This window comes from Mus musculus, chromosome 16 (genome assembly GCF_000001635.26).
Source record: "Mus musculus strain C57BL/6J chromosome 16, GRCm38.p6 C57BL/6J".
NCBI classification, from domain to species: domain Eukaryota; kingdom Metazoa; phylum Chordata; class Mammalia; order Rodentia; family Muridae; genus Mus; species Mus musculus.
This window is the reverse complement of record NC_000082.6, coordinates 56,690,263-56,717,467: the sequence shown is the minus strand read 5'-3', so window position 1 is coordinate 56,717,467 and position 27,205 is coordinate 56,690,263. Positions and strand designations below refer to the sequence as shown.

General features: G+C 38.9%; 1 protein-coding gene across 6 annotated transcripts; it reads left to right on the top strand.

The window, feature by feature from the left end:
• Tfg (Trk-fused gene) lies at nt 1–27,139 on the top strand. Of its 6 annotated transcripts, none has more exons than XM_006521980.3 (9): nt 1–283; nt 3,572–3,573; nt 4,628–4,857; nt 11,774–11,857; nt 12,895–13,041; nt 16,232–16,399; nt 19,872–20,009; nt 22,979–23,068; nt 26,315–27,136. In XM_006521980.3, exons 3-9 carry the CDS (start codon nt 4,674–4,676, stop codon nt 26,695–26,697), a joined length of 1,194 nt encoding a protein of 397 aa, XP_006522043.1. In that variant the 5' UTR covers nt 1–283; nt 3,572–3,573; nt 4,628–4,673; the 3' UTR covers nt 26,698–27,136. The 6 variants fall into 6 exon arrangements, with proteins under 6 accessions (XP_006522043.1, NP_001344053.1, NP_001344055.1 ...); NM_001357124.1 differs by lacking the exon at nt 3,572–3,573 and adding an exon at nt 25,552–25,592 and having other exon boundaries at nt 18–283; nt 19,872–19,997; nt 26,315–27,139; NM_001357126.1 differs by lacking the exon at nt 3,572–3,573 and adding an exon at nt 25,552–25,592 and having other exon boundaries at nt 18–283; nt 26,315–27,139.
• The last annotated feature ends 66 nt before the right edge of the window (nt 27,140–27,205 follow it).

Sequence of the window (27,205 nt, the reverse complement as noted above, 5' to 3'; positions counted from 1 at the left end):
GCATGCGTCCTGACTGGCTTGTGCGCCTGGAGGCGGGGCGCCAGGGCAGTTTTTTTTTTTCTCCCCTTCGCTCCCGCCCCTGCGCTTCCCACCTGCCACGTACGGGACCGTGGCTGTCGCTAGGCTCGTCGGGTGCGTGCGATTGGCCAGCTCTGCGCAGCCTGCAGCTCGGCGAGGCTCGGCGGACGGCGGCGGAGCGGACGGGGTTTGGAAGCCTCCTCTGCGACACCGAGTGAGCCCGCAGCGGCCGGGTCAGCTGAGGTGGACGGCCTCGGCAAGCGGGGTATGTCCGCCGGAGTGAGGCGCGCGTGGCGACTCAAGGAGGAGGTCGGGGGAACCGGGAGGGCCGCAGGGCTTCTGGAACCTCCCAGCGCCGGGTGGGAGGGTGGGGCTGGGGACCGTGGGAAGGGGCTGGGAGGGAGGGCGCAGGGCCCGGGTGAGGCGGACGAGCGGCCCGGCATGGGGGAGGGGCGGCTGGGAGGGAGGGAGGGAGGGGGAGGAGAGGGCGCCCGGCCCGGCCTGACCTGGAGGGCGTTTGGCCCCGCTGATACCCCAAGTCCTGTTCCCTCCGGCCCCAGAGAGTAGAGGGGAGCCTGGGGGTACCTCTTACGGAGGTCGAGAACCAGGGATCGAAGAAGCCTGGGGCGTTTGCTCGGTGCTTCACCCTCTAGAGCAACTTGGAAGGTGGAGGGTGAATCATGGAAGACATAGAAAGGGGGCTTGAGAAAGCCCAAAGCGTTTGTGCCTGATCCCCGGGAGTGGCTTGGACGTTGGAGCGTAGACCTGGAGTTAATCGGTAGATTGAGGACACAGAAAGGAGCCCCATTCGGTCGTACACTCCCGTGCTTAGTGTCCTCTTGGGGCCCTACCCAGTTTTACTGATTACAGTTGCCAACTTTTGTTAAGTTGCCGTCTCTGGGCACGGTAGGGAGAATTGTAGATAGGTAATCTCAAAGATTCTACCAAAGTAGCTTGTTAGGCTCCCTTCGCATGTGCAGAAAGTACGCCGCAGAGAAGAACTTGAGCTCACATAGCTACCAGTGAAAATGGTTACATTCTTGCCATATACACTGCGTGTCATACAGATTTTGAGACCCACTTACAGTTTTAGAATAATCAAGGTTCTTTAAAGAAAGAAAAGAAAAGAGAGAAAGAAAAAATAGAGAAGAAAAAGGAGCCAGTTGGTGGTGGTGCACTCAGGAGTCAGAGGCAGGTGGATTTCTGAGTTCGGGGCCAGCCTGGTCTACAGAACAGCCAAGGCTACCCAGAGAAATCCTGTCTTGGGGAGGCGGGGACAAGAAAAGAAAGAAGGGAAAAAGAAACTTGTTTAGAGGGTGGGCGTTTTAGAAGCTTCTGAAAGAGGGCCTCTTCTCAGGTTAAGCAACAGGTGCCTGAGGCTGAGGTATCCTAGTGCAGGGGCTATGTCCTTGGACACATCAGTGTATCCCAGTTACCAGGAATTTCTTGGATGAAGGTTAAGTTCCAGGTTGAGTCACTTCTGGACTTAGGAAGTAGTAAGACAGCAACGAGATGCATCAGAAAATGCATAGTGATCTTAACAGTAGTTCTAGGAACTCATTCATGTTAATCTCTACCTGCTTAGAGAAAGGCAGGACCAGAGTTGACAGCTGTGTGGACGAGGTTTTCTCTTGGGACAGGAAATAACGGTGGTGCCTGACATTGCTACACAAATGGACAACTTTTAGCTAAGACTGCAGGGAGGAAACTAGAAATGAAACTGGGCCACCCATGGTAGATGTTAAGGATATGTAATGTTAGCTTTTAGGTCCACTGGAGCTGAGTGCTTCCCAGTTCCATCAGAGGGCATATTAATTACCAAGTACATTTGTGCTGGAACTTGGTCTTACTTGGGAGTGTATCTTGATATGAGGTGCCCCTTCTGGCCAGGTAAAGAAGGTACTGTGAGATGGTTCTATGGTTCAGGAACTGAGAGTGTTCAGCTTTCTAAGCACCGGTCCTTAGTCTATATTGCTGACTTATATGGCCTATAGATAGAAGGCAGTAAATGCAGATTTATTGTAAGATCTTCATTCCTGTCAGACTATCAATGAAAGTATGAGATAGTTACTATCTTTCTAAACTTAATATGTTTTAGAGCCTGGGGTAGAGTAGATGTTATGTAAATGTTTTCTAAAGGTGGAGAACAAATTGGGCCAACAATGTAAGAGTTGGTTCTATAGAGGTGTCACGTCATCACAGCCATTAGAAGTCACCTGTGAGACTGATCAAACAAAACCCAACAGTGCTCTTTACATTAAGATAACTGTGGCATCCAGATTGTGGAACATTGTTCCACTTTGTTCTTCTGCTTTGACCTTGTAGTGAAGGGCTGTTTTCATTTGAGGGATAGTTAGACGCAAAGACTAGATAGAGCGTTTATGTGAGGACTACTGGGAGGTTTATATTTAATATTCATGATATAAGCTAGGACTCATGAAAAACAATTCAAGATGAATAGTTTGGTGATTTGGTGAGGGATTTTCCACATTAAAGGGGCGGGGGTGAAAATGGAGGTTCAGTAAGTTTTAGGGAAGGAGACAGAAAGCTGGCAATAGTGAAAGTTCAGGAATGAAAGCAGAGTAGCCTGTGGGAGGTTCAGGACAGCTTAAATGGTGCTCTTGGTCATTTACTTGGAACAGGTAAAAAGAGTAGGAACATTCTGTGTCTATAGATAAGCATGTTAAGGAATTACTTGGCCTTGCAGAAAAACAAATATTAACCCATTACTTGATCCTAAATATGCACTTTTATAGTAGTAATTTGAATTACTAAAAGTCTTAAGGTTCAGAATTAGGATTATAAATTCATAGGACAATCATATTGAATAACCTGAAATGAGATAATAATAAGAAAAACCCATGAGGGGAAAATTCTGTAGCAAGCCAGTATCAAATAGCTACTTTTACCATTTAAAAAAATACATTTTTTTAACGTGGTACCAAGTATTTATGGAACCCAAAGCCTTATGCATACTAAGCAAGCACTGTACCACAGATCAATGTCCTTTTTTAGAGTCTGGTAGCCTGGACTGATCGATCGATCAATTATTTATTTATTTATTTATGGTTTTCCTAGGCAGGGTTTCTCTGTGCAGCCCTGGCTGTCCTGGAACTCACTTTGTAGACTAGGCTGGCCTTGAACTCAGAAATCCACCTGCCTCTTCCTCTCAAGTGCTGAGATTAAAGGTGTGCGCCACCACGGCCCGGTGCCTGGACTGATCTTGAACTTTGTAGTTGAGGCTGGCCTGAGTTCCTGATCCTGTCCATCCTATACTTAGTTCTCTTCTTTTTAAAATAAAGAATGCATGGCTGGGGAGATAGATGGCCAAGCTATTAGCAGCAGTACTACTTTTGAAGAGGACCCGAGTTCAGTTTTCAAATCAGAGGTCTCACAACCACCCATGGTTCCAGCTCCTGATGATCCAACTCTGGCCTCCTGGGGCACCTGCACACAGAAATAAAATAAATCTTAAAAAAATAATAGGAGAATACAGTCTAATCATACACACCCATTTTGATTGGAGGTAATGTGGGTTGACAGGTTAATGGAGTTGTGTTGCTTGATCATGGATAGTTGTTCAAAAGCCCAGGAGAATACTACTCATTTGCCCTTTTTCTTTGAGTTTCCAAAATAGGAAATTAGAAAAAATACTCTTGAGATTTTATTTAGGAAAATATAGGTTCTAATTTCATGTTCATACATGCTTCCTCTCCCAGGTTAACATTAGAGTTGCAAGTTAATAATTTTGTAGCCATTGTCCATTTGAATAACTACTATGTACAAGGCTTCTTCTGCAATCTAGAAAGATAACAAAAGCACAGCTTTAAAAAGTCACATAGTGTTTAGGGCTTTGAAGAAAAATAAAGCAGGGAGAGAAGACAGTGATGAGGTGCATTTTAAGTTAGATTGTTAGGGAAACCTCTAGAAGATACATAATTAGCAATCTGGTTCCAGTGAGGGGTGTGAAAGACTTGAAGGCAAAGGACAGAGTAAACACAAAGCCTTCAGTTGGGAGGTGATCTAAAACTGGTATAGCAGGTGCGAGTAAGGCAGAGAAGTAGAAAATGCCGGAGGTTGGGTCATTTGTACGTTTTTCTATGGGAATTCATTGGAAGGTTCTAAGCATAATGACATTAGATTTTACTTAAGAACAAACGTCTGGTTTGTTGATTCAGTGAAAGTGGGTGGAGGTAATAAGCAGATCATTTGAGACATTTTGAAATAAAGCAGACAAAGTAGGGAATTGGTTTCAATATTGGTACTGAAGATGCCAAATTGGATGGATTACCAGAACACTTTAAAGGTGGTGGTGACACCAGGTTTGCTGACACTTTAGATGTGAGGTGTGAGAAGAGGGAAGCAAGGCCTTCTTGAAGAGTTGCCACTAACAGATGTGAAAGCCTTAGGAGAGGCAACTTTGGGGTAGAAGTCAGGAATTTATTTTTAGACAGATGGTATTGTCAGCTAACTAGTTAAAATAATATAATACATAAAATAGAAATTACATTAGTAATAAAACACTTCCCAGACCATTTATGTGTCAATGAGAGGCACTATTTTTAAGGGGCACAATTTCTTAACATTCTAATAGTTCTGCTTTGATCAGTTTTTTTCCCCTAGAGTTGTATATATAGAGCATCCTGGACTCCACAATGAACGGACAGTTGGACCTAAGTGGGAAGCTGATTATCAAAGCTCAACTTGGGGAAGATATCCGACGAATTCCCATTCATAATGAAGACATTACTTACGATGAATTAGTGCTAATGATGCAGCGAGTATTCAGAGGAAAGCTTCTGAGTAATGATGAAGTTACAATAAAGTATAAGGATGAAGGTAAGCTTTTAAGGTATTAAGTACTATACATGTTCTTTCACCCATTCCCCCACCCCCCAGTAGACTAATTCTCCATTTCCCCTAGCCATTTTATTTTACCTACTATTTGTATAGTTCATACAATTCCTTTGTATGTTAAAAATGTAATTGATTAGTAGAAGGGAGTGTCTGACATTTTCACATGTGTTTTTCAAATACTTTTCTTCTGCTCAGATTTCCACATGTATGTTCAGATTTGAAAGGGATTCTGATACTATATTGAATGGAAAAGGAATTTCTTTACCAACTGTGATGTTTGTATATGCTTGGCCCAGGGAGTGTCATTATTAGGAGATGTGGCCTTGTTGGAATAGGTGTGTCACTGTGGGCATGGGCTTAAGACCCTCACCCTAGCTGCCTGGAAGTCAGCTCCTCCTGCACCATGCCTGCCTAGTGCTGCCATGTTCCTACCTTGATGATAATGGAATAACCTCTGAACCTGTAAGCCAGTCCCAATTCTTATAAGAATTGCCTTGGTCATGGTATCTGTTCACAGCAGTCAAACCCTAAGGCAGAAGTTGGTACCAGGGACTGGGGTATTCTTGTGATAGGCCTGACCATGCATCTGTTTGGAAAAATGTGGATTGGGGGACTTTGGATTTGGAAAGCAGTAGAATGCTTTAAGTGGGGCTTAATGGGCCATCCTGGTAGGAATATGGAAGACTTTGTTGCTGAGGGTGATTTGAACTGTGGAAGCCTGGTAGTAGAAGTTTTAGAGGAGAATTTTAATACATGAACCAGAGACTATTTTCTTGATATTTTGGTGAAGAATGTGGCTGCTTTTTGCCGTTATCTGAAGAGTATACCCAAGGCCAAGGTAGGGAGATTTATATTAATTGCATTGACAAAGGAAGTCTCAAAAAAGCCCAAGAGAGACTTTGTTCTCTGGTTAAGTCTCATGAAGAGCATTTTGAACAAGAGTAGCAAGCTTAGAAAGGAAAAATAGAAAACATATGGTTCAGGTATTAAAGGGGTACCAAGAAGTGAAATGAAGCTAAGTACTATTTTCAAGGGTATTAAATTGAATTAAGGGAGTAGTGATCTTGGGGCAAGATCGCACCCAGATAAGTTAAGATCCAGGCATGGTAGCACAAGCCTTTAATCCCAGGAGCCTAAGACAAACAGATCTCTTGAGTTCAATTCCAGCCTAGAACAAAGCAAGTTCTAGGTGAAGAGAAACTTAAATCCAGGCTTGGTGGACCACACCTTTAATCCCAATGTTTAGAAGACACACATGTAGATCTCTTGAGTTCATAGTCAGTTTATGGAGCAAATTCCAGGACAGCCAAGCTTAGGCAGTGAAGGAGTTGGAAAACAAAGCTAGTGATAATGTAATAGAGCAAGGGAGCCATATTCTAGCTCCAGCAGCAGCAGAACTCGGCAGCTTCAGCCTTGTGGCTCTGAGGGAGGACTTTAGAGTCCAGAATAGAAGGCATTACTGGGACAATTGATTCTGGTTAGGTAGAGCTAAGAAATTAGTGGTGATTAAGAAGAGACCAGCATCACTGAGGTGAAATCTTCTGGGGAGTGTTTTCTGAGAGCACAAAGAAGCTGTGTTCCAGAGATAGCCAAGGTTGTAACTCCTGCAGCAGCTGTACTTGGTATTGTGTAAGAGTCACCCGCTTTTTGAAGCATGAAGTGGTCATGGAGAGCAGCTAAGCTCAGCATTGTGAGAGGCCATGGAAGGCCATTGGTAAAGGTGCAGCCTCAGTTGCAGTTGATGGCCTAGGACTGAAGGAGTCATGAAAAGGATTTGAGGCTTGGCAGTTGGTGAAGCCTAGTTGCCCCAGAAGAATCCAGTGTATTGGAGATGCCAGTACCATGGGATGCTCACCAAGAGCAGCAGCAGCAGTGGAGTGGGGTCAACCTGAGCTTAGAGTGCTACAGAGGACAGAGCTGGAGAACCGATACCAGCCCTTTGGAGGAGCCCAGAATGTCATGTGTGGATCCCAGACATTGAAACAAGAACCTGTAATACTGAAGTTGCCTTGGATACCCCATGATTTTCCATATGCCAGAGCCATAGAATACCTGCTGAGGAATGCTGCTAGCAGGGAGTGAAACCACCCTAGGAGAAGGAAGTTTGTTGTAGTCAACAAAGTTAAAAAAGGAGTTGGAGATCTGAAGACCACCTTTGATATCAGGCATGGAGATGTAGTTTGGACTTTGTCCAGCTGGTTTCCTGTCTTGATTTAAGGATTACAGTTAAGTGATTGGATGAATCGCAGAAGAGACCTTGAACTTTGGACTGTTAACACTGTTGAGAGTGCTATAGACTATGTGGACTTTGGAAGTTGGACGAAATGTATTTTGCATTATGGTATGGGTAGGTATGGCCTCCATAGATTCACGTGTTTGAACAAGCTCATGGGGGCTAGGGAGTGGAATGTGATGTATATGCTTAGCTCAGGAGGTTGCTCTATTAGGTGTGGCCTTGTTAGAATAGGTGTGTCATTGTAGGCATGGACTGAAGACCCTCACCCTAGCTGCCTGGAAATCAGTATTATGTTAGCAGCCTTCAGATGAAGATGTAGAACTCTCAGCTCCTCCTGTATCATGCCTGCCTGGATGCTGCCATGTTCCTGCCTTGATGATAATAGAATGAACCTCTGAACCTGTAAGCCAGCCCCTTATAAGAGTTGCCTTGGTCATGTTGTCTGTTCACAGCAGTAAAACCCTAAGACACCAACCAAATACAGGAAAGCTGGCTTAAACAAAGGCAGATGTCTCTCTGTATCTCTTTATTCTTTTTTTCTTCTTCCTTTGGCAGGTTCTTACTATGTAGTCCAATACTGACATGGAACTTGAGGTTAACTACACCTGGCCAGATGTCTTTATTGCAGGAGTTATTGGTGTTCATTATGTTAATATACATTGTCAATTTATAATATGCAATGCTCTTGGGCTCATTTGTCCACAACTATTTTTTATGGAGATATATTTTGCTTAACAAATATTTCACCAAACATAGAATTACAGTTGCATTTCCTGATTTTATTACTGACAACTGCTTTTCTCTGAGAACTGACTTTAAATCATGATGGTTGTTATTATTATAGAAATCTTACATTCTCAGTGGCTCAACATGCAAGAAAATCTAGCATCCTGTGGCTTACCCTGAGCGTTAACATCCAGCATGCAGATGAATACTCTGAAGAGATTTTACTTAGCTAGGTTTTGAGATGTTGGATATCTGTACATATAGCATTGCTCAGAGCCTGGTCATGTGGCTTCGCTGAGCTGCAGATGGAAATTGTTCATCCCTTGGCACCTATTTTGGACAACTTACACTGGTGATCAGCTAAGTTGGTCATCTACTGACATGTGTAAATTCTCCTTTTCTGTTGACATACGATCTGAAATTAGCCAAACAAATTTTTGAGAGTCACTGTGTTCTTCCTATTTCCTTGAGCAATCTTATCTGTTTATAAATACATAGTTTTAACTCTATACTGTTCAGCTGTATCCCTTAGTTAAGTCAATTTCTTCTCTTTTCTTGAGTTTATAACTCAATTTTTAATTTTAAAAAATTTTTATTATTCTTTAATCCTTTTATACAGTCCAGATTTCATCCCCTTCCCAGTCTGCCTTCCAACCGATCCTCATACCATACCTACCCTCCTCCCCGCCCCCACCCCCGTTTCCATTCTCCAGGAAGATATCCCCACTCACCCCCAACCCCACCTGACCTCCCAATTCCCTGGGGCCTCAAGTCTCTGGAGGGTTAGGTATATCACTGAAACTAGGCCAGGCAGTCCTCTGCTGTATGTGTGTCTGGGGCCTCATACCAGCTACTGTATGCTTCCTGGCTGTTGGCTCAGTGTCTGAGAGATCTCAGGGGTCCAGGTTAGTTGAGACTGCTGGTCTTCCTATGGGGGCCACCCTTCTCCTCAGCTTCTTCCAGCTTTTTCTCAATTCCACCACCTGGGTCCCCGGCTTCTGTCCATTGTTTGGGTACTAGTATCTGCATCTTACTCTTTCAGCTGCTTGTTGGGCCTCTCAAAGGGCAGCCATGCTAGGCTTCTGTCTGCAAGCACAGCATAGCATCAGTAACAGTATCAGGGCCCTGAACCTCCCCTTGAGCTGGATCCAATTTGGGCTTGTCACTGGACCTCCTTTCTCTTCCTCTTCTCCATTTTTGTTCTTACAGTTCTTTCAGACAGGAGCAATTCTGGGTCAGAGCTTTTGACTGTGGGATGGCAACCTCATCCCTCCACTTGATCTTCTGTCTCTCCATTGGAAGTAGACTCTACAAGTTCTCCCTCCCTATTGTAGAGCACTTCATCCAAGTCTCTCCCTTTGAGTCCTGAGAGTCTCTCACCTCCCAGGTCTCTGGTACATTCTAGAGGGTCCCTCCACCTCCTACCTCCAGAAGTTGTCTGTTTCCATTCTTTCTGATGGCCCTCAGGGCTTCAGTCCTGTTTTTCCTCCTCTCCTCCAATACCTGATCTCATTCCCTTTTTTCCCTCCCCTCTCCCACTTAGGTCCCTCCTTTCCTCACCTCCCCCCCCCACCCCCCCATTGCTTTCTTCTCCCTCCCAAGTGGGATTGAGGCATCCTCACTTGGGTCCTTCCGTTTGTTGACCTCTTGAATCCTGTGGGTTGTGTCCTGAGTATTCTTTGTACTTCTTTGGCTAATATCCACTTATTAGTGAGTACATACCATGCATGTCCTTTTGGGTCTTAGTTACCTCACTCGGGATGATTTTTTTTTTCTAGTTCCATCCATTTGCCAGCAAAACTCATGATTGTATTTCTTTATATTTCGTTCCTCAGTCCATTCATCCATCCACCCACCCTTCTTTGTTTCTAATCCATCTATCCATCCATCCATTTTTACTGGGCTGGGGACCAAATCTTCTAGGCAGGCACTTTACCAGAGTCACAACTCAAAATTTTAAAAATCATTTTAACTCAAGATACTCTATTCTTGCCTCACACTTATTAGCACATCTTAAAACTGACCTTATGACTGGCATTCTCTTGTCTCCCTTTCATGTAGGGGAAGTGTCAGCAATCTGTGAAGTGTCAGAAAATAAATACTGTTGCTTTGCATCTCACAGTAGAATTCTGTCATACAACCGTCATTTTTGATGAGTAAAAAAGTAAAAGACATAGTTCATTTTTCTGCAAAAACAAAAGAGGTTCTGTTGGGTGTGGTTTGTGGCTCCCACTTTAGGGTATCTTCCTTATTGAAATCTGTCCTCCATATCCAGTTACCACATTGTATTTTCTTCCTTTCTCCCTCTCTCCTTCCCTCCTTTTCTTCTCTCCCTCCTTTTCTTTTTTATGGTATTTTTTAAAAAAACTGTTTAATTTGTTCAGATTGTTGTTTCATAGTCTGTTAGCAGCTACATGAGATGGCAACTTATATAACTTTCCTACGGAGATACTCGTTCTGTGTCTTAGTTAAGGTTTCTATTCCTGTGCAGACACCATGACCACAGCAACTCTTAAAAAGGAAAACATTTTAATTGGGGCTGGCTTACAGTTCAGAGGTTTAGTCCATTATCACCACAGCAGGAAATATGCACATGGTGGCGTGCAGGCAGACATGGTGCTATAGGAGGAGCTGAAAGTTCTACATCTTGATCCTCAGGCAGCAGAAGGAGACTGTTCCATCCTGGGCATAGCTTGATCATATGAGACCTCAAAGCTTGCCCCATGGTAGCACACTTCCTCCACCAAGGCCACAACTAATAGTGCTACTCCCTATGAACCAATTTTTCAAACATATGTGTATGGGGAGTGGGGGAGAACATATTTATTCACACTACCACATTCTGTTACTGATGTGGGATTCAAGTAAAGAAACAAGATTAAGACTGACTGCAGAAAGTTTCACTATTTTTGCATCAGTGTGTTAATTTCTATAAAATGTCTTTATTAGCAGAATCCCTGAGAATTGAGCATTATTAAGCATGTATGCTATACATATGTATGGGCCTGCTTATACAGTTCTAAAAACAGTTACAAAGTACCTAGCTATGTCTGGATTTTGACATGTTTGTTTGTTTAAAATAATATGGCTTAACAAGTCTTAAAATTGGTTTAGTTAGTCTCACCCCGTTTTGTGAGACATAGTTAACTGTGTCTTCTGACTGGTTCCCTCTACCCCATATCATTTCTTAACTTTGTGAATGTGTTTAAAACATTCAGTTAGTATTCTAATTACAATATTTTTATTCTTAGGATCCTAAGGGACCTCAGTCTTCAACATGCATTATTTTTATATATATATTTACAGAAGAACATGTATTAACTGAAAAAAATTAGGGTTTCATTTTCAGCATGGTCAGTGATCTAAAGATTTCACCATGGTTTATTAAAGCAGTCCCATAATCCCTTTTGCAGCTCATGCTACTAATTTATGAAACTCTTCCCTCAATTTGTGTTAGTGCATTCTATTAAAAATAAGGATTTGAACTATGGGAATCCTTGTTTTCATGCTTGATACATTTATTTAAGCATTATACAATGGAAAGATTTTTCAGTCTAATATAGTAATTTGTGATATTGTTACATCTCTGAGTACTAAAAGTTAATGCGTATGAAACATTTTCAAGACAGGGTTTCTCTGTGTAACCCTAGTAGACCAGGCTATCTTCAACTCAGAGAGTCACTTGCCTCTGCCTCTGCTTCTGCCCTCTGCTGGATTAAAGCCGTGTACCACCACACCCTGCTTAACTTTGGCTACATTTTCTCATGAATGTATGATAAATATTTATAAGATTAGTAGATAAAGTTGATTTAGTTGTTCTAAAAAAATCTTTCTTCGCTGATACTTATGGGAGATTCTAATTCTCTGTAATTTTACATTTTTTATGACAGTTTATTACTGATGGGACTCTGAATTTATTTTTCTTTTGAATTTCAGATGGAGATCTTATAACAATTTTTGATAGTTCTGACCTTTCCTTTGCAATTCAGTGTAGTAGAATACTGAAACTGACATTATTTGGTGAGTGGCGAACTTTAAAATGAATTTATTTATTTTTGGACTGAAATGCTATTAGATATGAATTTTTTAATAATAAATGTGTTTTTATTTGCTTTGGATTTTTCCTCTTAATGGCTCAGAGTTACATAATAGTTTAAAATATTTGCGTTCAGGTGAGACTTTGAATTACTTGGGACTTTATGTCTTAGAAGTGTAATTCAGGCAGAATTAAAGATTATTTTGGTTTTGAGATGAGTGTAACTTAGGAATCTCTAGTAAGTGTAGTATAGTTTTAATTTATAATGTCAGAATTTTGGCTTTGTTGGGTTATTTATGTTTGGGAATATTAATGTCTTAAGTTCTATATTTGTTTTGTTACCCCAAATAGTAATGCCTTGTATGTCAAATTTAGAATGGGTTCAAACTACCTCCGAGGTCTCTAAGAACTTATAATTATCTTCCTCTATAGTATGTTTTGTTTGTTTGTTTGTTTGTTTTAAGGCTTAGCATATAAAAGCTACTTTGGGTATTATTTTTCAGGGAGTAAAAACTAACAATGATGGGTCTTGGATATTGTTCCAGGGTAGCCAGGGTTTCTGTGAGGGAGATAAAAAAGGAAGTAGGGAATTTAGCATCAACTGTGTATCTTATTTGATTTTTGTTACTTTTTAAAGGTATATATTTTAATGCATTTAAATTCCAACATTGTAAAAATACTACTGGAGAATAGGGAGATGATGGCCCAGTTGGTCGGTTTGCTGCAGTACATACAACCTGAGTTCTGATCTGTGAACAGCTGAGCATGGGGATATGTCTGTAACTCCAGCTCTCAGTTGGTGAAAAGCTGGTTCAGTGAAAGCCCTCATTCCAAGAGTAAGGTTAAAAAAGGGGTAGAGGAAACACTCAGCATCAGCCTTGGGCCTCCGTGGGAGCACTCACCTGCATGCATGCTCCACACACATAAACAGGTTAAAATGCATGGATGAAAGTAAACTTAGTGTCTGTTATTTTAATGGCATCATTCCCTAAGTTTAAGCAAATTAATGCTTTTTTTTTAGTTAATGGCCAGCCAAGACCCCTTGAATCAAGTCAGGTGAAATATCTTCGTCGAGAACTGGTAGAACTTCGAAATAAAGTGAATCGCTTATTGGATAGCTTAGAACCACCTGGAGAACCAGGACCTTCCACCAGTATTCCTGAAAATGGTAAACTGGATTTATTTTATTTTATTGTCATGAATTCTTTTTTTTCATTTTTGTGGGGAGAGGATTATTTGATTGCTTCTTGGAGTCAGGTGTCATCCTTAATATCTTTATTCTCCTTGTTTATGCTTTTGTACATGTCAACATTCCCCAACTATTTGTCAAGATTACTGTAAACTTGCACTACAGTACTTTAATTGAATCATAGAGCTCTGGGAGGACAGGGCCTGGAATCCCATTTTGAAGTACTCTCTAGGACGGGGGAATAACTCAGTGGTAGGGTGCTTGCCTGACATATGCAGCACTCTGTACTCAGTCCCCGTACTGAATAATAAGTAAATGTGCAGATGGCTGCATAAGGAGTGCTTTTGTGATGATTTCTTTAGTTTGTCTCAGTCTGTACAGTAGGCCAGTTTTCAAACACTTTTGATTCACGGATTGTTATTAGTGTGATAATTAATGAATCTTAGAAATCGATTTTCTGTAGTAAAAACTATGTTTCAAATGTAAAATACTTTTAGATTAGTACTATAAGTATTATATTAAAGTTTATTTTAACACAATTTTTAATAATATGAAACTCTTTTTGCATTTACTGGTGACATGTAGTATTTATAAATAGTAAAGATAATTTAAGGCTTACTGACATATTGGAAGCTGATATAGTTTAGGCACCAAAATGTATTTTAAAATATGGACAGAAATTAAAAGCATATGTCATAGGTTGAAAGTGTGTGTGTGTGTATCTGTGTGTGTGTGTTTAAAAAACAACTATTCAACTTTTGTTTAATATTCTTAACTTTCAGGTAAAATGATTTTGTAACTGGCTGCTCATAATTTTCAAATGCTTAAAACTATACAAGTTTTAAATGTTTAAAATACAAACTGGCAACTTTTTTAAGAGTCAAGCTAGCTACATGTAAGTGCCATGAGAATTTCTGTGGAAAAATGTCATGTATAACTTCTTGAAAGCCTTAGACTCAAATACTCTAGTTTTTGCTCCTACATAGTTTAAGAAGTTGGCTCTTATTTTTTTTTCTTCCTCCCCATTCCCTCCATTCCTACGTGCTTGTTTGTGTCCTCAATCTCTGCCTTTGAGTATCAGACTCAGGGTGTTACATGTGCTACTGAGTTGTAGACACTTTTTAAAAATATGGTTAGGTTTTAAATAGAACTATTTTCTATCATTTCTTTCATGCCCTTTAGCCATTTGGAATTATGTTGATGATAAAAGCTAAATAAATATTTTCTGATGAATTAGTAATTTTAGTCTTACCTCTATTTCAGATTATGGTAAAATTTACTGAAATACTTTATGATCTTAGACACTTTATAATGAAGACTTATTTATATGTTACAGATGAAAGCAGCTTGCTTATTCTGAACCTTGCCCTTGTTTGTTTTGTGTCCATACTTGCATATGGGTGGATGTCCATACAAGGGCAGCATGGAGCTCAGAAGACACCCTTCATTCTTCATGTGCCTTCCACCTAGTGTTTAGGACAGGGTCTCTAAATGGCCTGGAACCTCCCCAAGTAGAGGCTAGTCTAGCTTTGTTTCTGCCTTCCATCTTGCTATTGCTGGAACTACAGGATGGTATTACCTAGCCAGCTTTTTTTGTGAATTCTGGAGGTTTAGAAATCAGGTCCTCTTGAATACAAAGCAAGTCATGACCATGATGTCTTTTCAAGCAATAGAACAAGTAACTAAGACACAAGGACACAGTACAAATGCATCTTATGAAAGTAGCCCTAACACTAAAAAATCCACGTTTACTTTAAGAATTACCTTAGGTCAGATCATGCCTGTTTATACTTTGTTGCCTTGTATATTATTTGAAGCAAATTCTAAATATATTTTTTCTACAAGTATTTTAATAACTAATAAGTAGTACATATTTAAAAGAGGAGCAGAATTGTGTTATTTTACTGATGATTAGGAATTCTGGCTGCCTTGGCTTATTAATAGAGGAATAGACAAAACATAAGAGTTGAGTTCCTAAATTTAGACAAGATTTATGTTGTTTTACAAAATAAAACATTCATTACTATAACTGTTTCTTGGGCATTTTACCTGTATTTGTAGGTCATTGGGGTATGGGCTGGATAAATAGCTCAGTTGATGAAGCACTTGATGTAGGGTCTGTGTTAAGTTTCCAGAACCCATGTGAAAAAATGTCTGGTATGATGGTGTGTGTTTGTAATTCTAGCACTGTAGAGATGGGAACAGGTAGTGACCTGGGGCTATCACTGGCCAGCCAGTGGTAGACCATGTAGCCTGCTGGGTAAGCTCCAGGCCTTTGAGAGACCCTCTCAGAAAGCATACAGGGCAGCTTTTGAGAAATGTCACTGGAAATTGTCTTCTGATCTCTATGTACACAGGTGAACACACGCAAACATATGCACACCTGAATGAGCTAGGGTTCATGCTGTGCTGAAACACCATCACCAAAAGCAACTTGAGGAAAGGGTTTATTAAAAGGCTTACATATCCTGAATCATAGTCCACTGATATAATCCAAGGCAGGAGCTCAAACGAGGCAAGACTCTGGAAGCAAGAGCTGATGTAGATGGCAAGGAGGAGTGCTGCTCGAGGTTACTGCTTATGGTTGCCTGGCCTGCTTGTATTACCCAGGACCACCAGCCTAGGGGTGCCCCACCCACACAAATCACTAATTAAAGAAAGTGCCTTAGAGGCTTGCCTACAGCCTGATCTTAGGAAGGCAGTTTCTCAATTGACTGTAGCTTGTATCAAGTTTACAGAAAAACTAGTCAGCTCAAGGCACTATAAGAGGAACGTGTAAAATGTTTGTGTTTATTAAGGAGATTATTAAATAATAATAATGATAATAATGGTTTACTTTCTCCTTTTTTTGTTTTCTTTTGCTTTTGAGATAGTGTTGCTCTATAGCTCATGTTGGCCTAGAACTTTTGATCCTCTTGTTGTAGCCTTTTGTTTGCCAGGATTATTGGCACTCAGTTTAATCCAGTAATTCTAAAAGGGGCAGTGACTGTTAGAGACAATAATTATTTTGGAAAACTGTTCTTTATCTTTTACTCATTTTCCCTGAAGCATGAACACAGTTCTATATTCACAAAGTCCTGACAGTATTTATACACATGTATATATATATATATATTTTTAATGTGGTTTTGGGTATAGATAAAGTAAACTTGTCTATTCTTTATTATAGATACTGTGGATGGCAGGGAAGAGAAGCCTGCCGCTTCTGACTCTTCTGGGAAACAGTCAACTCAGGTTATGGCAGCAAGTATGTCAGCTTTTGATCCTCTGAAAAACCAAGATGAAATCAACAAAAACGTCATGTCAGCATTTGGATTAACAGATGACCAGGTTTCAGGTAAGTCGGTTCCTTTTTCCCTCTCATCTTTATCTTTCCCTTTTTTGACTATGGTGAAATACTATGTCTTAAGGGTTCAGCCAGTTATTTTTTTACATATTTAAGCTTCTATAAAACAAGAAAATTCATGATTTCAGCACCCCAAAGGAGATTTGTTTGGCCTTTAGCATGCTTTTCTACCTTAAAGGAACCACTGTTTTGCTTCAGGTAAATTTTATTAAAAGAAGTATTTTCAGATTATTTTTTTTAAAGCAGAACTTTTATTTTAAAAAAAAAGTCCAGATTTTTTTTTTATTTTGTAAATTGCATTTGATACATCTTGCTATCTCTTCTAATCTTAGGAAATTTAAAATTAAGCAGATTTCTGATTAATTGCTTTTATATGAATAAGGTTTTAGCTGTAAAGCTTTAAATTTTTTGAATTGTGATTTATTCTTTTCTCTTATTTTTGACCTATCATTTTGTCAGCGTTGTACCTGTTTTTCTTGGTGGGGACGGAGAGGATCCTAATCACACACATGTTGTAGAGTGCTTCATGTTTTTACTGGCTGCTTTCCAGTATTACAATATGTGTCTTATTTTCTTGTTTCTATCCATCTTGCAGGTTTTCATTGTAAAGTGAGCATTTTCATTAGTGTATCTTGCTGACTTGTAATTTTTTATTTTTATTTTTTTGTTCTTGCGCTTCCAGCAGGTTCTTAGTCTGTGTGGACGTAAATTACCAGAGAGAGTAGTAGCTGGTATCTGTGGGCTGGTTTGTTGTTGTTGTTGTTGTTTTGTTGTTTTGTTTATGTTTTTATTTTCAGCAGTAGATGCTGCATCTTCCTCCTCTTTCCTCCTTCCTTTTTTATTTATTTATGTTTTTTTTTTTTTTGGTTCTGAGACCTCTTGGATTTATCCCCATTCCATAAACAGATAAGTGGCTAAGGATTTGGTTAGAGTTTATAATTATTCTAGTGCAAGTAACTAGGCCTTCACTGACAGGGAGCTTCATCCTTCATTTCCAGCTCCTTGTCTAACCATGAAATTGTTACCATGATGGTTGTCTTGAAATTCTTAGTTCACTGTGTCTACAGGGGTAAACTCCCTTTGGAGTTGAGATTTGATTTACTAGTAGCTATTTTAAATAATTGTTTTCTTCTACTTTGTTCAAGCTTTTGCTACTTGGGGAAGGGTTTGCCTGAACCATTTACTTTGCCAATTTTAGCAGTTTAAAATAGAGAATTTATTTGATTTATTCATTTTGATTTTCTTGGAAACTTTTGTGGGATTATTTACTGAAGAGAATTATGTTAGATTTTGAGAAAATATTTGAATATATTACCTTTTCATGTGGATATGTTTACTTAGTTGTCTTCACATAGATAACAACCAGAGTATATATTTTTTTAATTCTAAAGGTGTGATATGGTTAAGGTGGGAAATAGCTACCACAGTAATGTAGAGTGAAGAGAATGAAGTCTTAGAAAAACAGAATAGACAACAGTAATAAGCTACATATAAGGGAGAAAAGAAGAGCCAAGCACTGAGTATTTTTAGGATTAATAGTACAGTATCTTCTCTTGGGAAACTGTGTGCGTTAGTACAAGTAAAGTTGTAAGCCAGTCAGTCATGTATTTTAACCTGGTGGTCAACATTCCTATTACCATAACCTAGCATAGCTTCTCATTAGTACTTGACTGTTAATGGACAAGCCGTAAGCCTAAAATGATGGTATATCAACTTTGTCTTGCAGTGACAAAATGCTTGAGAAAAAATAACTTAGGGTAGTGGTCTCAAGGCTGTGGGGTAGCTCTTTTGGAGGTTGCATATCAGAGATCCTGCATATCAGAAATTTATATTATGATTCGTAACTAGCAAGATTACAGTTATGAGAATGAAATAATTCTATGGTTGAGGGTCACCACAGCATGAGGAACTTTATTAAAGGGTCTCAGCATTAGGGAGGTTGAGAACCACTGACTTAAGGTAAATTTCAGGTCATGATCCACTGGCTCCATTAGCTTGGGCCTGAAACAAGGCAAACACCTTAGGGGCTTGAGTATGTGTAAGAGAAGGCTATTTATTTACTCTGTGGTGGTCAGAAGGCAAATAAACAAGGAAGTGAAAGGGGCTACCGACAAGATGCATTCATAAAGTACATGCTCTCAAGAGCCCACTCCTCTTTCTTCCTCTCACCTTCTGGTAGCCCACCAGCTATCAGTTCATTGGTGGGATAGCCCAGTTACGATGTCCAAGCACTCGTTTCAAACACTTCTTGTCAGCTTTAGTACTTGGGCTTTGGTGATGCTTTCGATTTAAACCATGATAAGTTCTGATGGCATGCCACTGGAACAGTTAGAGACTGCTTTCAAGGAGAGCCTGCTAATAATAGTGGTTGAATTAAGCTTTCTAAGTGGTAATTGCCTTTAGAAGATTTTGCTGTAAGCTTTGTTTAACTCATAACCCTTCAAAGTAAACTTGAGGTCAGAATTGGTGTGCCCTTTGCATAAGTGGAGAAGCTGTGGCACAGAAGGATTCAGTAGCATGCCCAAAGTCAGCAGCCACTGTTAGCTCGGGCAGTGCAATCTAATAATTAGCTCCAGGAACTCTTCACATCACCCTTCTGTGTTGCTAGCGTAACTTAAAGCCGTAAGCCATGTGTCATCTTCAGAGTCCACTTTCACAGTATTAGACGTATACAGAAAATCTAGAATCTCTGTACTTGCTTCTATGTTTTTCTTATCCTGACAGAGTTGGATTGAGTATGGGTGTTTAGAACTAGAGTCCTGGGCCTATCAGGAAAGAACAAGAGTATGGCCAAAGTTCTCACAGTCTTAAGGAAAATCAAAGTGGGGCCTCTGTAGACATTTATACAACGTAGCAATCAGTGTGGCTTATTTAAAAAGTAAGCCATAGATAAATTCACTAAGGAATAAAGCATTTATAATTCAAAGATTTATTAGAATTATAACTAGGTTTTAAAGAAGGCCATTTAAGTATGTGACTGTTGCAGTTAATCATAGAGAGTGAAGAAATTATGATAAATGAAGTAGAGGCCAAAAAATAATTAGACATCCTATGAAACTATGAAGTGGATCATTTTAACTAAAAGAGAACATGTGAGAAGTTTGGATCTCTGAACACAACCAGGGAGATTAAATTGAGTTTACAGACATTAGAGACCTGGTTAATAAAGCAGCACTGGTTTTGGTTGACTGTAGATAGGAGTTTTGATTTTTGACCTGGGGAGGTTAGGACTCAGGAATTTAGCATTTCACACATTTGTAGGGAAGCATTTCTAATTTTGACTTTGGATCCTAAAGACTGGAGCAAATGTCAAAATACGGAGCACATAAGCTTAGTGTGTCCTCGGTGACATGGCTGTTTCATAGTGATTTTATTTCGATTGTCAATAACCTGAACTTTAAATTGTGCTTGTTAAGGAAAGACCTTGGGAAGAGTAATTAACTGACTTTTCACGACCACCCAGGCCCACCCAGTGCCCCTACAGAAGACCGCTCCGGAACACCTGACAGCATTGCTTCTTCCTCCTCAGCAGCACACCCAGCAGTTCAGCCGCAGCAACCTCCCTATGCAGGAGCTCAGACACAAGCAGGTCAGATTGAAGGTAAAACAGCGTTCAGAGCCGTGTGTGGAAGGGCATGTGCACAAGTGTTTATTGAGGCATCAGTAGTCCATTTACCTAAGTAGTCTCACTCTTTACACAGATGGAAAATAGTCTATCTTACTGACATGGTGTGATTTAGTATTGTGGAACCAAATAATATACTGAGTATGTTTCTGATTATTGAAAAGAAGAAAAGGGGATGAAAAATGTTTTAAGTTAATATAAACACAAAGTGAAAGACTGGGGAGAAATTACTTTATAATCTCCATTCCAAACACTACATTTTTCTGTCACTTAAAAAGAATTTATATCAAGATGATGATACATAATTTTAGGTAAAGAATGTAGATTTGGATCAATTCATTTGAGGTGGGTTTTTTTTATCCCTCTTGAAATTAGGTGTCTTCAGTAAGTAATTTAATATCTGAGTTTTGATATTTTTTTCACTGATTTAAAAAATAATACGAAAATTGGACTAAATCAGTAGTTTTAAAAAATAACTCTTGCCAGGCAGTGGTGGCACAGGCCTTTAATCCCAGCACTTGGGAGGCAGAGGCAGACGCATTTCTGAGTTTGGGGTCAGCCTGATCTACAGAGAAACCATGTCTCAAAAAAATCCCCCCAAAAAAACCCAAAAAAAACCAAAACCCAAACAAACAAAACCACCTCATTAATCCTGAATGAAATTGAAAGCTCAGTATTTAAAAGGGCTATTTGGCACAGATGACATCAGAGCGTGACTAAAGACCACACTGATCTCTAGGGCAACCCTTAACATGGCTCCCTCCACCCCCAAGTTAACTGCTTATACATGTTAGGACCTTTTAAAAGAAACACCAGATGGTGCTCTAAACAGTCTGTACCAACGGGTTGATCACAATCATAATAAATAAGTCCACAGTACCTAAAGCAACATTTACATTAAAACAAAAACAAACTAGAGCTTTAGGCTAAAATGATCTGTGACTAGAATCTTCTTGTCCTGTGATGACACTTGCATGCTTGCTCAGTGAATTCATATGAGTCACTGGGGACTATCAGGTGGCATCTTATCTTAGGGTATGTATTCTTGTGTTAAGTCTTTTCTCCACCAACTTGAGTCAGTCTACTCCGCATCAAAAATACAAGAGCCGGAGCTAAAACAAACTAAAACTGATGCAGACATTGGTTCAAATGGGAGGCTAAAGCAGAATACAGAGTTTGGGTGGACAAAGATTCCAATAGCCATGTCAGGTGAACTAAAAGCTATTGTAGCACTGATGTACATTCTTATTTAGAAGGAGAATTGTACAAAATAAGGTCAGTGGCAGGAATGAGAGCAAAATTTCACTTATCTTTTGAGAGCTTTTTTAAATTGCAAAATGATCAAATCTGTTAATAATAGTTTCTATAGTGAAAATGGTCTTCCATCTGTGTTCTAGCAACCGTGCACCTCTTTCCAGCAGCTTCACATTACTACTACTGATGCATTCTCTTTGCAGTGGTATTAATTATATGCCTTACTACAGTTATTTCTTATATTTACGGATAATCAGCCAAGTATGTCTATATAAATATATAAGCATCGATTTAGAAAGAGGTTGGTGGATTTTGCTATTATTATTGGATTTTATATATTAGAAATGAGACAGTGATTTGGAACACTTTAAACACCATACGTTATGTCCCAGTTTGAACTAGCTCTAGTTCAGTAGCTCAGTTGTATAATATGTATAATATATAGCTGGAGATAGTGATGTAGGATAAGCTGCTTTAGTGAATATCTCTTGATATATAATATATACATTGTAGACACTGCCAGTTATTTAGATTGACTTCTGATTATATTTTGAGCAAAGTTATCAACAAAGTATGACTTAATTGTTTAACATCTCTTACGAAATTAATAATTTGAAATAAAATTAAGAATTTCAAGTTATTAATTGAATACCATATTTTCCCCCGAAGTATGTTTTGCTACTGATTGTAATTCAAATATCTTCTTTGGTTGGAAGGCTCAGGCAAGCATATACCTAAGCTTATGTGAGGCCTTAGCTTTAATTTTGAAAAGTGAAAAAACGAGAGACCAGCCAATCTCTGTGTATATGAGTTCAACTGGGTCTGCTCTATAAAGTTAGTTCCACCTAGCCAGGGCTTCACAGTGAGTCTCAAAAATAAGTAAATAATAAAATAAAAACTGTCTGAGAAATGTTATTCAATAACTTTGACCCTGTGTGAACAACATCAAGCAATGGTTCTCTACTTTCCTAATGCTGTGACCTTTAGTACAGTTCCTTGTGTTGTAGTGACCCCAACTGTAATATTCTTGTTGCTTCTACTTCATAACTATACGTTTTACTGTTACAAATTGTAATGTAAGTATCTGGGTTTTCTGATTATCTTTTGGGAGACACAGCCCACAGCTTGAAAACCACTGTCATAGAGCATGTTTATATAAACTGAGGTGGCTCCAACATCACTAGGTTATTACACAGTGAGTGACCAGGTTGAAAGTCATTTTAAAAAAAAGAAATACAATGTTACTCTAAAGTCAGTGTCTCTCTTCCTCTGTATAATTCGATAGTTGCTAAAATCCAAATGACTTGTAATGAGAAACGTGCTATGAATCGTCAGAGAGGTATTGCTAATTTATAAGGACACATGTTTGTCCCTTTTCTCTGATTACTTACCTGATGGCATATAGCATGGACAATGTACTTCATAGAATTTATAAAGTGGTAGCCACTGGAGTTACATCATAAAAACACTTGCTGCCAGCTAATATGCTTGGCAGTTTTATCTGTAGCCGAGCAAGCAATCACCTTTAAGTTATTCATTCTTCTCTTCATAGACATTTAAATAATACAAAAATTATAATTATTATTCAATGTGCTTGCATATTAAATTGGGAGGGAATATAAAGGTACCCTAAAAGTATTTCTCTGCCAAGTTATTAAGCCTTTCTCCTTTGCCTGTATTTTCTTTCGTAGGTCAGATGTACCAGCAGTACCAGCAGCAGGCTGGCTACAGTGCCCAGCAGCCTCAGGCCCCTCCTCAGCAGTATGGTGTTCAGTACTCAGGTGAGGAGGGGTTGAAAGACAGTTAACTTTCCGTTCTTCTTCCTGAGTACTTGATCTGTAATGTTCACACTGTCGGAAGTGTTACTTATGAGGGCAAGCAGTACTTAGTTATGTTTTATCAAATCAGCATTTTCTATTTTTAGTGAGCAAATTCAACGTAATTATAGAGATGATTCTACAGTAATCTACAGTATAAATTGTTTTACTACAAAGCTATCTCTTACATTAACAATCTAACCTCTTAGGTGACTTCAAATTGAGAAAAAAATTATAAGATTTTCTTCTATTTGTATCACTCATATTTCTAGAGTACTCTTAGTATTTGTAGGTATATCAACAATTTCCCCACACATGCAGAAGCGAATTTAATAAAAACTAAGTTGTTTTATTTAAGGCTGTTTAAAATACTCTAGAATACCAAAAATAAAACATACAAACAAAATTACAGTTGAATTCAGGCAACTAAGAGTATTCAGTGTTTTAACTGTGCTGACGTGAAGTGGCACAGTTGAAAACCCAGGGGATTTCAACACATAGAAATCTGCATCGCCTGAGGAGGTTTCTGTAGGTGGTCCGTTCCTATACACAGAGGAGTTTGTTTGAGTTTTACCATCTCTCCACTGAAGATTATCTATATTTAATATGATAAATTTCTTTTGTTTTAACTGTGGTTATAATTTAGGTATTTCTTCTAGTTTCATCAGAGTGTCTCTCTACCATGTATAGTCAAAGATTAAAATAACTTCTATAAATTGAATTTTAACAAAATTATATTTTGGGAGTTTTGTGTTATTAACTAAAGAATAGGAGTATAGATCAGCAAATTGCAGATAGATAGATGGCTAGCTATAGATAGACTATAGCAGATACAGCTACAGTGTAAATCTGCTACTGCCTGGTTTTGTAAAGGAAGCCTCACTTGCACCCTACATGTTTCTCAGTTGTCCCTGTTGCTGCTGCACTTTGGCACTGCTGAGAGTAGAGTGAGTAGTTGGAAAGTGAGAGAAGCAGTGTAGCCCACAGCACCTAAAATATTTACTATCTGGCCCTTTAAATGATCTTTTATTGGTCCAGACAGTTGCTGATTGCTAACCTAGACTACAAAATTTTGTCATTACTAAAGTTTGGTATATTTTTACACAAAGAATAATTTTTGGGGTTTTTGCTGTAGAGTGATTTTATTTTATAGTTGTTAGATCTGATTGCAAAAAACAGATGAATTGATTTTAAAGGAAATGCCATTTGAGTGTGTTATTCTATTAAGCAAAAAAAAAAAAGTATATGGTACAAATTGTATAACATATAGACATTGCTTGGAGGTGGGCCTTAGGCTTTGGTATTTTAAAGGCATCACAGGTTACGTAGCCACAGTGAGGACCACTGATGTTGTTCTACTCTTTTATAAGTGGCTTTTCAAGCCATGCAGATATTCAGCGAGGAGGCTGAACAGAATGGTTCTCTTGTCTTTATACCGTTTTATAGTCTCCAATCTAGACTTGAGTGGTCAGTATCTTAGGCTTAGTTGTAGCTATTTATGGATTTTAAAAAATATCTATTACCTATTTTGTTGCAATTTGTAATATTTTCCACCTAACGTTACTCATTTTAGGAGTGTTAGGAGGGTGTAGAAATGGAGACAAATAGACCTAATAGAGCAGTATTGCTGCTACTGAAATGGTCTTGTTAGCACGTAAAGTTTAGATTTCAGGTGTAGGATGGAAAGATAGTTTTATTGCTTTCCTCTCAATTGGAATAGTCATTTTCAATATAAAAGTATTCCCCCAAAACTTAAAGTAAAAAGTTAACATTTGAAAGTTTTTGTCAGGGCTGACAAGTTGGCTCAGAAATTGCTAGCACTTGCTGTCTTCCAGAGTAACTGGGCTCAGATTTTAGCATCCATAATGATGGCAGTTCACAGCCATCAGACATGTCCATGCCCTCCCTCTTCTGCCTTTCATGGGTAGCTACACAACACACACACACACAATATTTAAGTTTAGTATGGAAGACGGGAGAAATTAATGACATCCAAGATCTTATAAATTTATTTTAATTCAGTATTCAGGAACTACCATGAGTGAATTACAACTTAATACCTAAGCTTTTTCTGGGAAGTTTAAGACAGGGTTTTCACAGAGTAAAATTTAGTGCTTTTCAAATTGCCTCTGTATTTCTGATCCTGCTAGTTCTATTTCCTTGACTTCAAGAGCTATGGAAATAGATAACTAACTACTCTGCATGGAGACTTGCTGGTTGGTAGTGACATTGACCAATCTCTCATACTTTTGGTTTGCCAGTTTTCCCTCTGACCTTTTCCAGTTTTGTTCATAAAGGTTTCTTTCATAAGTAAATTTTGAACCCAGGTTCAAGGTGAGTTCAGAATATATACTCAAATTCATTCAATCCTTTTTTTTTTTCTTCTAAATGCAGGGTTGTACACATTTTAATAATTGTCTTATGTATCTGGTATTTAATGCTGACAGGATTCCAGTCAATGGAGAGGTTTCATTGCAAGTAGCTGCAGGTGTGTTTCATAGTAGAGATAAAAGTTTTCAGTGAAGCAGATTTTATTTTTTATTATATTCTAGTAAATAATGAATATAGATGTTGATTAAGTGGGACAATATGATTTGTTTTTTGTTTTATTATGCCATGCTAAGTCAAAATTTGAGTTTTAAAGGCAAAAGTATCAGGTACCAAATATAAAGGATTTAAGAACTATAAACATAGTAGTCATTATTCCTAGATATTATAGTGAATTAATTTATATAAAACAATGTATATGAAGAGTGTTTGTAGCACTGTTTCACTTATAAAGCACTTGTCTGTAATGGGATTTCATGTGGTACTGTTAAATAGGATTTCCCTTTAAACCTAATTAATGACTACTTTGCTTTTATGATTTTCGTCTTCCTAGAAAGTGTAATTATTTCACCTATTTGAGCATTCATTCTAGGAATTTTGTGCAAATGGGAACTTGCTCAAGGGTTATTATTAGTTTCAAAGCAGTTGTAATGAAAATACATGCTTATAGTGACTTGAATTTTAGGCTATAGAATTTAAAAAGTGTCTGGAAAAATTTTGTAACTCTTTGGTTTTGAGATGTTTTATGCTGGACTCACTACATAATTATGAATATATTTGTTAATTTTTTAATCATTTTTGGTCCATAGCAATAAGACTAAGTCTCTGGAAAACTTTCACCAAAAAACCCAAAACATTTGTTATGTATTTTGCTTTTTTCAGCTAGTTACAGCCAGCAGACTGGACCCCAACAACCTCAGCAGTTCCAGGGATATGGCCAACAACCAACTTCCCAGGCACCGGCTCCTGCCTTTTCTGGCCAGCCACAACAACTGCCTGCTCAACCACCACAGCAGTACCAGGCGAGCACTTACCCTCCACAAACGTATACTACCCAACCATCTCAGCCTGCCAACTATACTGTTCCCCCTGGCTCTCAGCCTGGAATGGCTCCAAGCCAACCTGGTGCTTACCAACCAAGACCAGGTTTTACGCCATCTCCTGCAAGTACCATGACCCCTCCTTCTAGTGGGGCTAACCCTTATGCTCGTAACCGTCCTCCTTTTGGTCAGGGGTATGCCCAACCTGGACCTGGTTATCGATAAGGAGGTTCAGCCACACTAATAATAATGGCTGATTGCCTCCCAAAAGACTATACAATACTATTTTGTTTCAATTTGTATTGTATTGAAGTTTAAAAATTTAAAAAGCAGAGCATTTTTTTATGATATCATTGTTGCTGTTAATTGAAAATATAATTTACCAGAATACAGACACAAAAAGACCAAAATGAATATTGTTTCCTCCCCTGCTTAAAATTGTAGCCGCTTCCTAGTTATTTTGGAACACTACTCTTACATGCGTGTAAAATGATTGGCTTTCTAGTTTCCCAGAGAATATTAAAAAGCTAGGCTAAGGTATAGCCATCACACTTGGCTATTTACTGTTAACATGATGTACTAAAAATAGAGCCCTCTGAGAAGATGACTAGACATTATGTATAAAATGTAACATTGATAGGCTAATAAAGGTGATTGAATCCAACTGTGGTCTTGTTGCCTAATTATTTAAGACATAAAGAAAATAGTCATTTTACAGAATTAATGAAATTGA